General features: G+C 49.4%; 1 protein-coding gene across 1 annotated transcript; it reads left to right on the forward strand.

Annotated features, from left to right (window-relative positions):
• The first annotated feature begins 3,419 nt into the window (after positions 1–3,419).
• Positions 3,420–10,950, forward strand: LOC143833964 (uncharacterized). The gene is made up of 4 exons (XM_077330355.1): positions 3,420–4,606; positions 5,938–6,058; positions 7,629–8,048; positions 8,232–10,950. The coding sequence occupies exons 1-4, from the start codon at positions 3,674–3,676 to the stop codon at positions 9,020–9,022; spliced, it is 2,265 nt and encodes a 754-aa protein (XP_077186470.1). The 5' UTR covers positions 3,420–3,673; the 3' UTR covers positions 9,023–10,950.
• The last annotated feature ends 2,739 nt before the right edge of the window (positions 10,951–13,689 follow it).

Below are 13,689 nucleotides of genomic sequence, written 5' to 3' on the forward strand. Positions count from 1 at the left end.
CTCAGAGCTTTGCCATTCTTTGTGCTTCAGTGAGTATACTGCAGCAGCAAGAGATACTTCACAATGTTCTTATCTTCTACAGCTTAGAATAACAATTTATGTGCGCTTTAATAAATACCAGTAATACTTTTTAAACCTTTTGTCTGGTTCTTGACAAACTAATCCGAGAACTGTGCCTTGCCTTGACTAAACGCACTTTTGTTGGCAGGGTGATGTCTCTGCTTTTTAGGATGCTGTCTAGATTTGCCATAGCTTTCCTCCCCAGGAGCAAGCGTCATTAAATTTCTTTGCTGCAGTGATCATCTGCAATGATCATCTGCAGTGATCTTAGAGCCCAGGAAAATAAAATGTGTCACTACCTCCACTTCTTGCCTATCAATTTGCTAGGAAGTGAGGGGGCCGGATACCATGATCTTAGTTTTCTTGATGTTGAGTTTCAAGCCAACGTTTGCACTCTCCTCCTTCACCCACATCAAGAGGCTCTTTAGTTCCTCTTCACTTTCTGCCATTAGAGTGGTAACAGCTGCATGTCTGAGGTTTTGATATTTCTCCCTGCAATCTTAATTTGTAACTCATCTAACCCCACCTTTCTCATGATGTGCTCTGCATACAAGTTAGATAGGCAAGGTGACAGTATACAGCCTTGTCAAACTCCTTTCTCAATTTTGAACCAATCAGTGATTCCATGCCCGGTTCTCACTGTTGCTTCTTGACCTTTCTCAAGAGACAGATAAGATGCTCTGGTATTCCCATCTCTTTAAGAACTTGCCACAATTCGGGAGGACAGGAAGATAGCGCCGTGCTAGCCCTTTGTAACGGGCTCCCGAACCAAGCAGAGGGCCAGGAGCAGAAGCACCTGGCAGACCTGAGCGAGGTGTGCAAATCTCGCTTGCTGGTCACCCCAGGAGCCAGGAACGCCATCCTGAGGGTCCTACAGATCCGTGGAGACTAAGTTCTCCGGATCATTGCTGCTTGTGCTCGGGGCCTTAATGGTGCTGCTGTCGAAAACAACTTTCTAAGCTTGAAACGACCAGAGGAGGGATTAGAGGGGATACTTATTAAGTTTGGAGACGATACTAAACTGGGAGGGATAGCAAACACAACAGAAAGCGGAATCAGATCTTGATAGGCTTGAGAAGTGGGCTAAAATGAATAAAATGAAGTCCAATAGGGACAAATGTAAAATTCTGCATTTTGGTAGGAAAAACCAAATAGACCAATATAGGATGGGAAGACTTGTCTTGGCAGTAGCATGTGCAAAAAGGATCTAGGAGTTTTAGTAGACCGTACATTGAACATGAGTCAGCAGTGTGACTCAGTGGCTAAAAAGGCAAATAGGATTTTTGGCTCTATCAAATGGAGTATCGTGTCCAGATCACGGGAGGTGATGGTACCGCTTTGCTCTGGTTTGGCATCATTTGGAGTACTGTGTTAAGTTTTGGGCACCCCAGTTAAAGAGGCATGTAGACAAACTGGAGCATGTCCACAGGAGGGCAACAAAGATGGTGAGGGATTTGGAGACCAAGACGTATGAAGAAAGGTTGGTCTATTTAGCCTGGAGAGGAAACAACTGAGAGAGGATCTGATAACCATCTTCAAGTATTTAAAAGGGTGCCATATGGAGGATGGAGTAGAGTTGTTCTCTCTTGCCCCAGAGGGACAGACCAGAACCAATGGGATGAAATTAATTCAAAATAAATTCCATCTAAACATCAGGAAGAAGTTCCTGACAGAGCGGTTTCTCAGTGGAACAGGCTTCCTCGGGTGGTGGTGGCTTCTCCATCTTTGGAAACTTTTAAACAGAGACTAGATAGCCATCTGACAGAGAGGCTGATTCTGTGAAGGGGGTGGCTGGTTACAGTGGGTGAGCGAGAGGGTTGTGAGTGTCCTGCATAGTGCAGGGGTTTGACTAGATGGCCCAGGAGGTCCCTTCCGTCTCTATTATTCTATGTGTGGTGACATTACAGAGAACCACCCCATGTTCTGACCATGTTCCCAGGTAGAGCATCTGCTTGGCGTGCAGAAGGTCCCATGCTTGATCCTTGGCATGTCCTGTTAAAAAGGCTCAGTGGATGAGGCGACCCCTGCCTCTGCCCCCAAATCTCAGCAGACAATCCTGACTCAGATGGACCAAGTCAGTGTAAAAGGTAAAGGTATCCCCTGTGCAAGCACCGAGTCATGTCTGACCCTTGGGGTGACGCCCTCCAGCGTTTTCATGGCAGACTCAATTTGCGGTGGTTTGCCAGTGCCTTCCCAGTCATTACCGTTTACCCCCCTGAAGCAAGCTGGGTACTCATTTTACCGACCTCGGAAGGAGGGAAGGCTGAGTCGACCTTGAGCCGGCTGCTGGGATTGAACTCCCAGCCTCATGGGCAGAGCTTTCAGACTGCATGCCTGCTGCCTTACCACTCTGCGCCACAAGAGGCCCTTCAAGTCAGTGTAGTCATACATACACAAAAAAAGGATGTGGAATCAAACAGAAAAAGCCACAATCTGTGTTCCTGCTGGGGGACAATAATACTGTAATATAAAGGCGTTGTGGAGAAAAGTTCTTCATGCACTTGTGAGCTGCCCGCCCATCCGCCAACCAGCCAGCTTGGCTCCCCGCTTCTGCATGCACACATGACAGCCCCCGCCTGTTCCTCCTCAGGGCATGTGCAGAGCCCGTGTCCAGCCCAGCCTTTCGGTCCCCACGGCAAGTGGGCGGCTCTCAGTTTGGCGGGGAACGGGGCACGTGGGGATCCCCCAACGCGTGTTTCCCCGGTGGGAAAGGGGCTCACCTTACCAGAGCCGCCTGGTGCCGTGCAGCCTGGCATCAGGGACTGTCTCTTTCCGCTCCTGGAGCCCCAACAGGGACTTCCCAGGCAGGTGCAACGAGTGCGATGGGCTCTCCTTGGCTTTATTGAACGGGGGGGGGGGGTCCTTGGAGGAAGACTTGGCTTTGCACACCAGCGGCCAGTACGGGGTTAAGCAGGCGACCGCGCTGCAATTCCTAGATGGGACGCAAGTGAGGACTGGGGGAGAAGAATCATAGAATCATAGAGTTGGAAGGGGCCATGCAGGCCATCTAGTCCAACCCCCTGCTCAACGCAGGATCAGCCCAGAGCATCCTAAAGCATCCAAGAAAAGTGTGTATCCAGCCTTTGCTTGAAGACTGCCAGTGAGGGGGAGCTCACCACCTCCTTAGGCAGCCTATTCCACTGCTGAAGAAGCCCTGGGGTCTTCCTCCAGGAGGGGCAGTTTCCCTTTCAGAAGGGCTGCAGGACTGAGGCTGCTGGGAAGGGTAAAAACCCGCAGGGCGGGGATGGGGAGTGGGGGGGGGGGGAGAAGCCCCGGATGGGGGCAGCCCTCTGGGCCCCACGTGCACATGGGCAGGGGTGTTGGGCTGGAGGGTTTCTGGGTCGGTCCCCTAGAACTGGGAATGTGTTTGGAGAAAGGAGGGGGAGGGGGTGGGGTTTCCCCCCAGGCCTGGAAGAGATCCCCTGCCTGATGTCTCCGAGGGAAAACCTCTCCTGGAGGGGAAAGGGAAGGTCCTCGGTAAGAGACCCGTTTTCCAGGAAATGTTCCTCAGTGGTTGTTTCTTCAGTTATGTGGATGGCTTTATATAATTCAGCAAGAGGTAATTATTGATCTCAAAATATCGTGTAGCCTCTGTGTGCATTTAATAAAGATTATGCGCACAAAAGCCCACGGAAACCAGAGGCTGGGGGACCGAGTGTGTCTCTTCCTTGTCTTCCTAAAGGTGCTGTTTTTGTTGTGTCTCTTTCTTGTGGTTGCTGTATCTGTCTTCCTGCAGGGAGAGGATCAGTGTGCAAAAGGACAACGTAGTCTGTCGTATTCAGCCTCACAGAACCAACTCGGGAGTGACTATCCAAAGCCAGAGATGGAGAAGGAGACTCCCAGAGGCCCCCAATCTGGGAAGCTCCCAGAGGCAGGACGAAGAGCCCCTCGCGTCCTCCAGGCTGGGAGAAGTGGAGAATTCCAGCAAGGGAGACTCGGAGAACTCAGCAATCAGCCAGCAGGGGAGGGCTCCCTTTCCCTGGCGCAGTGGGAAGCCCAGTGGCAGGACTTCCTCAGGAGGGTGGAAAACCCTCACTCCGGGTGGGGAATCCCCCCCTTGCCAGAGAAACCTTCTCCCTGGGGGGACGCCAAGGCCTTCCTGGCCTCCTTCGAGCAAGTGGCCGAGGCCTGTCGGTGGCCAAAAGATGAGTGGGCGACCCGACTCCAGCCGGCCCTCAGCGGAGAAGCCAAGTGGGCCTTGAACAGCCTGGATGTCCCAGACAGGGAGGATTATGGGAAAGTGAAGGCAGCCATCTTGCGGGGGGAAGCCCTGCGCCAGGAGAAGCAGCGGGAAGAATTCCGGCGTTTCTGCTACCAGGAGGCCGAGGGGCCACGGGGGGCTTACAGCCAGCTGTGGAAAATGTGCCACGGGTGGCTGAGGGTGGAGAACCACAGCAAGGAGCAGATCCTGGAGCTCGTGGTCCTGGAGCAGCTGCTGAATGTCCTGCCGCTGGAGATCCGGAGCCGGGTGAGGGAGAGCGGCCCCCAGAGCTGCTCCCAGGTGGTGGCCCTGGCTGAGGAGCTCCTCTCGAGGGAGGAGAACCAGGTGAGGCCCTGCTGCTGTGTGGGCCCTGAGTGCGGGAGGGGCTAAGATCTCTCTCCGTATTTGGGGGAAGCAGAGGAGGGCCAAGGTGTGATGGGAGCTGAACCTACAGCAGCCTTTTTCCCACTGAGAAACCCCTAAAGCATTCTTCAGGCTTCAGGAAACCCCAGAGGTGGCGTGACCGTGCAGAATGCGGCTAGGAAGCATAGCTGTGTACTCCCATCTCCCTCCTCCTCCTCCTCCTCTGCATTTCAGTGGTTGTTATGCTACCCTGGGGCCTTCTTGGTGGTGGTGCCTTCTTCATGTCACATGGTGTGTCACATGGCAAAAGCAGGACAAGGATTCCTTAAGGATTAGTGAAAACTCTTGGGTACAAAACAACCCTAATCCTATTCCCTAGGTTTGTTTTGTACTCAGAGTTTTCACTATTAATTAAGGAACCTCAGATATGCAAATGATACCACTCTAATGGCAGAAAGTGAAGAGGAACTAAAGAGCCTGTTGATGCGGGTGAAGGAGGAGAGTGCAAAAGTTGGCTTGAAACTCAACATCAAGAAAACAAAGACCATGGCATCCGGCCCTCTCAATTCCTGGCAAATAGATGGGGAAGAAATGGAGATAGTGACAGATTTTATTTTCCTGGGCTCCAAGATCACTGCAGATGGGGACTGCAGCAAAGAAATTAAAAGACGCTTGCTTCTGGGGAGAAAAGCTATGGCAAATCTAGGCAGCATCCTAAAAAGCAGAGACATCACCCTGCCAACAAAAGTGCCTTTAGTCAAGGCTATGGTCTTCCCAGTTGAAATGTATGGCGGTGAACGTTGGACCATAAGGAAGGCCGAGCGTCAAAGAATTGAGGCTTTTGAACTCTGGTGCTGGAGAAGACTCTTGCGAGTCCCTTGGACTGCAAGGCGAACAAACCGGTCAGTTCTAGAGGAGATCAGCCCTGACTGCTCCTTAGAAGGCCAGATCCTGAAGATGAAACTCAAATATTTTGGCCACCTCATGAGAAGGAAGGACTCCCTGGAGAAGAGCCTAATGCTGGGAGCGATTGAGGGCAAAAGAAGAAGGGGACGACAGAGAATGAGGTGACTGGATGGAGTCACTGAAGCAGTAGGTGCAAACTTAAATGGACTCCGGGGAATGGTAGAGGACAGGAAGGCCTGGAGGATCATTGTCCATGGGGTCGCGATGGGTCGGACACGACTTCACACCTAACAACAACAGTCCTGCTGTGTCCATGTGACATGCCAATAAATCCGTTCAGCTCAGGAAAGAACCCTGTGCTGTGTGTTTCTCACACACACATTTGTCACTCTGCTTTTTCGTTGCAGGTTCCTTTGGAGGAGGCTGCTGGGAGCATCTCTGAGGCAGGCCAGGATCTGTCTGAGGACGAGTGGAGACCTCTCTTGATAGACATCAAAGAAGAGGAGTGTGAGGAGGGCGGCCTGCTGGGTAAGTAGGAGGGAGGCCTTCCGGTGCCTGAGACGGGGTGGGGGGGGGAAACGTCCTTCTTGGGCTGAGTCCTTCTTGGGCTGAACGTCCTTCTTGGGCTGAGTCCGAAAGGGGCTCCTTCTCTCTCTTCAAGAGCTGCAGATCCCTATTCTTAGATCAGCCTCTCTCAAGTTTTTTACCATTGAGAACCCCCTGAAACATTCTTCAGGCTTCAGGAAACCCCAGAAGTGGTGGGATTGTGCAGAGAATGACGGGAAAACATAGCTTTGTGCACACCCACCTGGGGACACTCCACTTCCCCCCCCCTCCAGGCCCATCATTGGCCCTTTGAAGGGGGAAGGCAGGTCAACATGACCATACGTGGCCACGTCACCCAATAAATATTTAACACATTTTAAGAATATATAAAGAATAAATCAACGCCAACCCATTCAGGGAACCCTTGCAGGGCCGCCTAGAAACCCTGGGGTTTCATAAAACCCTGGTTGAGAAAGCCTACCCAACATTCTCCCATGTTCTTGGGAAAGGGGCTGGTGGATCCCCCCCCTATGAAGCCCATCAACTTTTTCCTATGGGGGTGATGTAGACCAGTGGTCCCCAACCTTTTAATCACTGGGGACCACTCAACGCCGGGGACCACTCACCGGGACCACTCAATGCCTTTTACTGAGGCCCGGTGGGGGGGGGGGGGTAGTTTACTCCTCTACTCTCAACCACTGCCCTAACGCTCTCTGATCGCTATGGTCATGTTTAAACATCCCTTCAAAATAAGATACAGACACGCCACAGCAATGAACATAAGGAACATTTTGTTTTCATGGAAATTTTAACTCATGACAATGACAAATCAATGGGAACCCTGAGCTTGTTTCTCTGCAACGAGACAGTCCCGTCTGGGAGTGATGGGAGACAAGGACACCCGAAGTGTGATGTAAAGGGCCGGGGGGGATGAAGTAAAGGGCCGGGGGGGGGGGAAGGCGTCCTTCGCAGCCCACCTCCAACTAGTTGAAGGACCACACGTGGTCTGCGGCCCACAGGTTGGGAATCGCTAATGTAGACACCTTTGGGTCTTCCCAGTTGTTTGCATTCTCCAGAAACCAGAGGCTGAAAACCAAGGCCTGCTTTCTGCCGCTGCTGTCACAACACTCTGTATTTTAGGACATCCCCAGTTAAGAAACGGGGCTGTGGGTCATGCGAAGGGCCTCTGCCTGTGGCCCTGGAGAGCTGCTGCCAGTTTGAGCAGACAATGCTGACCCTGAGAGTCCAACGGTCGGATTCAGCATGAGGGGGATTTATTTGTCTTTGTGTACCCAGAAAGTCAAAGAGGAAGTGACCCGGAACAAACCTTTAACCCCTTTTCCAGCGGTACGATATGGGATGTTTTGGGGGGAGGTAGGGGGGAGACAGAAGATAAATCGGCTCCATTGAAGGGCCAGGCCAGGCACCAGTGTGGCCGACTCCTTCCTTTGGGGCTGAAAGAGGCTCTGGGGTGGGAATAAAAATACACACCTGGAGATGGGAGGGACTGAGTTTCTGGCAGGACTGCTGATCGGACCTCTCTTCATTCTAGCCGGAAGCACAGAGAAAATGGCCGGGGAATGCCAGGGCTCATGGTTGGAGAATGCTGAGGAGGAAGGCTCTGGAGGAAACCGTAGGGATCCAGGCGGAATCAAGAGGAAGAAGGGAAACAACACCCGGAAGAAGAGGGATGAACGTATTCCTTCCCCAGGAGGACGCTGCCATGAAATCCCAGTCCAAGAAGAAAGTCCTTCCCAAAACAGAAACAATGAAGACTTTATATCTAGCCAGGGAATCCACTGCAGGGGGCGGGAAATGGAAAGTTCCTCTAATGGAAAGATTCATATTCAGAAAGGGAGTGTTGCTTTCCGGGAACAAATTCACTCAAGAGAGAAACCGTATCACTGCTTGGAGTGCGGAAAGCGCTTCAGTCGTCAAACAGCTCTTTCTGCCCATCAGAGAATTCACTCAGGTGAGGCACTGTGCAAAATCATCTTTCATTTAGGGTGAACTTACCTTTAAGTGCAAATGAATGTACACTGCAACGTGCCCCAGAAAAGAGCCACTGAAATATGCCTGGTGTGGAAAAACTTGCAAGAGTGAGTCAGCCTCCTTGCATGTGTCCTAAAGGGACCTCTCTCTTTTTTCTCCGCAGGGGGTGATGAGGAACTGCATGGGATTACGTTGGGCAAAGTCAAGAATCGGACGCTAAAAGGACACTTCCAGGGTCAAGATGGGCACCAGAGGCAGAGAGGAGAGAAGAGGGGTCAACCCCGAGGAGGGGATTTCAGTGAAGTAATTCACCCAGAGGAAGAAACCTACAAACATTTAGCGTCTGGGTTGCATTTCTCAGATCAAGCCCAATATAATGGCCCTTTGCAGAATAGCGGCACTTGCTCATCGGAGCCTCTTCGACATCCCAGAATCCGCACAGCCGGGAAGCCGTCTAGCTGCCCAACCAGGAGCAGGAGTTTCTCACGTAAAGCCAGCCTCATTCAACACCAGGGAGTTCATTCGGAAGAGAAGCTGTTTATCTATTCCGGGAATGGAAAGAGCTTCTCTGGTGGAACAAAGAGCAGTGTACATTTTCCAAAGCAAAGAAGAATGGAGACTTATAAATGCTTTCACTGTGGAAAGTATTTCAGAGGCAAATCCCAGCTCCTTGTTCACCAAAGAACCCACACAGGGGAGAAACTGTTTGAATGCTCAAGGTGTGGAAAGATATTCAGTAGCAATTACTATCTTCAGCGGCATCAAAGGACCCACACGGGGGAGAAACCTTTTGAATGCTCAGTATGTGGAAAGAAATTCAGTCAGAATTATCATCTTCACGAGCATGAAAGACGCCACGGAAGCGAGAAACCTTTTGAATGTTCAGAGTGTGGAAAGAAATTCTTCCGAAATTACAATCTGCAATTGCATCGAAGAATCCACAGAAGAGAGTAACCTTTTGAATGCTCAGAGTGTAGAAAGCTATTTAGTGAAAGTCTCAGTCTTAAACAGCATCAGAGATCCCACACAGGTACGAGAACATTTAAGTGCTCAGAGTGTGGAAAGAGCTTCAAGTGGAACACTCCCCTTAATCGGCATAAAGAAACTCACGTGAAGAGAACCGGCACAGCTGCTAGGCCTGCAACAAGAGGTCCTTTAATAGTCCATAGTCTAACTGCAATGGGACAGTCCACACATAGACCACAAAAACTCTTGAGAAGTCCTTACATCAACAGTGAAACATTCCCAAAGAAAATTCAAATGAGGATGAAAACAGCCTAAATGCTCAGGAGTGAGCTCTTAGGGCGGAAGGAGATCCAGGAGCAGCCCTTTAGGAATCCACCTGGGAGATCGGGCGTGAGGCAAGGATCAGACCTTCATGTTCCTCAGAGAGCTTGAAGGCCCTTCTGCAGTTGCCATGACGTCAAGGGCTTAGGCTGCTGAGAGCTTTTCAGGGTCTCACTAGAGGGATTCATTCGCATTCAAAGGAAAACTCAGTAAGTTGGGTCCTCAAACAATATTGAATGGAGAAGAACTAGGCGTGAGATGCCCCAGGTGGGCCCTTCACTGTGCAAGGAGAGAAATCAATTGCAATGTTCCATTTTATTTCTGGTAAGCAAGGCAGCTCAGGCCAACCCTGCCTGTCTGAACTTTTTTCCATCGAGAAATTCCTGAAGTGGCACAGTCATACATATTATGGTTGGAAAGCATAGCTATGTACATGCCCACCTGGGGCCCATCCCCTTCCTACCCTCTCCAGGCCCATAACTGGCCATTGGTGTGTGTGTGGGGGGGGGCTGTCGACATGACCATATTTGGTCATATTGCCCAATAAATAAAATCAGAGTCCAGTAGCACCTTTAAGACCCACAAAGATTTATTCAAGGCGTGAGCTTTCGAGTGCAGAAAGAGTGCCCCCGAAAGCTCACGCCTTGAATAAATCTTTGTGGGTCTTAAAGGTGCTACTGGACTCTGATTTTATTGTGCTACTCCAGACCAACACAGCTACTTATTTGAACCCACCCAATAAATGTTTAACAATTTTTTAAAAAATAGTAAAGATTAATTAACTCTCACCCATTTGGGAAACCCTTCCAGGGCGGTCAAGAAATCCTAGGGTTTCACAAAAGCTTGGTCGAGAAGCCCATCATACTATGCATGATAGTGTCTTCCAGTTGACCTATTTCTATGTGAAGTCAGGTCTCGGGGAAGAGATCTCCCGGCCGCCACAGGCGTCATACAATTATTTGCACAAAGAAGGCTAAGTGGGATGTTCTTCCCCACCTGAACACAATTGGCACAAAGACACGGGACCAGTGGCAAATCTAAGTAACTATCTTGTATTGTTTCACCTTAACATCTCTTCCTGGTGAAGTCACACTACTAGAAGCTTCTTTCTGTCTTTGATTACTGGCACATCAAAACCCCAATAACCGATAGCTTCCCACGAGAATGCGGATGAAGTCTGCTCCCAAGGACTTGCCCAAAGTTTTTACCCACTCCAGAGGTCCCCGTTGTGGCCCATTAGATTTTCTTTTCCAGAATCTAGTTTGCCCATTTATGAACCTCTGTTTCTTTGACGTTGCCTTCCTGATCACATCAAGCCTTTGTTTTCGGGCTTCTAGGTCCTGCCCCTAGCCCTCAAGGTACAAATTTGCTTTAAAAAGCCAACAGAGATTAGCGCTCTCCATTCTTGTGTTTGCCTCTACTTTATGTGAGACCCACTTAGCTGGCGGTGCGGCTTCTTCTGGAATCCGCCCCCTCAGCAAGTCAGATGGTAAATATGCTTTTCATTGACCCAAAACTCAAAACTCCTTTCATACCCGATCATCAGTTGTGTTTCCTCTGTGTGACTGATCTAGATTAAATTGTACATATGTTAAGGACCCTTCTGATTTGTTTTCAATAAAGTTCCTTTATTAATTTTTAGATCTGCCTAAGATTGCTTGCCAGATACTCTTTTCATAGAATCACAGAACCATAGAGTTGGAAGGGGCCATAGAGGCCATCTAGTCCAACCCCCTGCTCAACGCAGGATCAGCCCTAAGCATCCCAAAGCATCCAAGAAAAGTGTGTATCCAACCTTTGCTTGAAGACTTCCAGTGAGGGGGAGCTCACCACCTCCTTAGGCAGCCTGTTCTTCATATACGTGGATGTATACTGCCTCTCCTTACTGCCTCTCATATTGCTTGTCTCCTAGAATGCCCCAATCATAAATTCAGAAGATAACAGGCAGGTATCCGTGGAGCTTGGAAATGAATATTTTGAAATAAGAATCCCCCTTTGATTCTCACAGCATCAGGAGAGAGAAATAAACTGTTGTGTGTTTCATTTGAATTTTTTAAATACAGACTGGTGACTGGGAAATGTTTGAAACTATAGTCCATTGCAAGAACGTTTTGTTTGTACAATCTTTAAAAGAAATCCTCTTTCTTGAGCCGGTCACCTTCCACCTTGCCTGATCCCCATCTTTACGAGAGCTAGAGCATTGGGCTACAGCTGGGTGGATCTGGGTTCCAATCCCACACTTGGCCCACCCCCCCCCACCCCCAGTTTTGGTTGCCTGCCGTCAGAGGGAGACAGTGGGGAGGGGCACCTGCTGGGTCAAAAAGTTGTTCAATAGATGATGTTTTAGCAGCATGAAGTGTCAGAAGTCTGCAGCTTACAAGGTTTGCAGGAGTTTGGCCCTGGATTGAGTTGAAGATGTGGGGCTGGAGTGTCAAGATATCTGAGATTCTGCATATGCTCAGGAGCCTGTTCTCCACAAAGAATAATTCTTACTCTTACAAGGAACATGAAGTTTTCCCCTCCTTTGAGCAACATCAAGTTCCAGTTCTGACAGTCAGCTTCCCTTCCTCTCCCCACAACAGGCATCCTGCAGGGTAGGTGAGGCTGAGAGAGCTCTGAGAGAACTGTGACCGGCCCAAGGTCACCCAGCTGGCTGTAAATGGAAGAGGAGTGGGGAATCAAACCCATCTCACCAGGTTTGATGCTGCCGCCCTTAACCACGACACCAAGTGAGCTGGGCTTGTCAACTACCTGGAGAAAATAGCCTTTTTCCCCTTTGACAGAGACAGTATCCGGTGTTATTTATTTATTTATCTCTTCAGAAGCCCATTTCCACACACTAAGCCTCCCCTTTGAGGACTGTTAGGAAGCCTCAAAGCAAGATGCCTTTCCAAAATAATAAAGTAAGGTGAAATTTCTCAGCCTTCTGTAAAAAGACATAATCTCCAAGGAGGAATTCAAAAAGACCTCTGTGGAGTCAGAGGTGAGGAGTAAGCCTCGGACCAGAGCTTTACTCCAGGTAATTTCTGCTCATGGAGTTGTTGGAAGGGGCCAGAGCATGAGGAAGGAAGTTTACTTCTTCCTGATTCTCTCTGAGAGAATAGGGAGGCGGGACGACAATTGGGATTGGGGAATTTGTGTCCCACAGGGTTCACCTGTCCATTCCATGGATGCCAGACTAAAGTGTGTCTGACCCCAATTGAAGAACTCGGTAAGTTTTAATGAGTTCTTCAATTGGCTTTTATCTCCCAACTCCAATAAATCCCATTGCTAGAACTTTTGGATCTACAGGGTGTTGACACTCAAAAAAAGCTCACAGCAGGCTGCACTGGGGTTGAGTGGTGCCTCTAGAACTTCTTGTTATCTAAAAATCAGAGGATTTGGGAACTGAAATGTTTCCGCCCGTTTCGTAGATGACAGAAAGAGTTAGACTGGCAGATAGCCTGAAGTGGTGAGCTTCACAGAAGAGGGCAACCACCAAAAGGGCCTCTATGACTGAATCTCTTTCCGCACTCTGAGCATGCAAAAGGTTTCCTTCTTGTGTGGGATCTTTGGTGCAGTTGAAATTGTTTTCAGCCATTCAGTTGAACCTGACGCTTGGCAATCCCATGGCACAGCCACTGCCACGATCCCTGATCCCGTACCGCCTCCCTCAGCCGTGCAAAGTTCTGGCCGGTGTCCCTTGTGATCGCGTCATGTCCTCTGTCAGCCTGGTACCCTTTTCCCACTGACCAATCCTAGCACAATTGCCTTCTCCACGGAGTTGGACCGCATGATACGGCCAAAGTAAGTGAGCCTCAGAGTGTCGTGAGTTTGCCTACCAGTGATAGATCAGACTTTACATGATGTCGTATTTCCTAGTTTGTGACTTTTGCTGTCCATGGAGCCTGCAGAAGCCTCCTCCAACACCAGAGGTCAACCAAATAGATTCTTCTCTTGTCCAGTTTTTTCCTTGTCCCAACTTTCACAGCCATAAGCGGCTATGAGAAATATGATACATTTGGTAGTCAGGCTTATGTCCTTGCTTTCCCATGTCTGGTTCCAGCTCATCGTTGCTGAGTGACCCAAGGCAATCTGACATTTTTATTTCCATACTGCAATCGCCACGCTCAACAATTTGTGATCCAAGAAAAATGAATTCTTAAACGCACTTGATCTCTTTACCATGTTATTATTGTGACATGTCTGTTGTTTGCAGTGGTCATTGTTTGTCTTTTTAGTGTTGAAGACCCTTTACAGCCCTTTACAACACACTTCATTGTTGTGGCGTGTCTGTATCTTATTTTGAAGGGATGTTTAAACATGACCATAGCGATCAGAGAGCGTTAGGGCAG

The sequence above is a fragment of the Paroedura picta genome, chromosome 3, assembly GCF_049243985.1.
Source record: "Paroedura picta isolate Pp20150507F chromosome 3, Ppicta_v3.0, whole genome shotgun sequence".
Taxonomy (NCBI): domain Eukaryota; kingdom Metazoa; phylum Chordata; class Lepidosauria; order Squamata; family Gekkonidae; genus Paroedura; species Paroedura picta.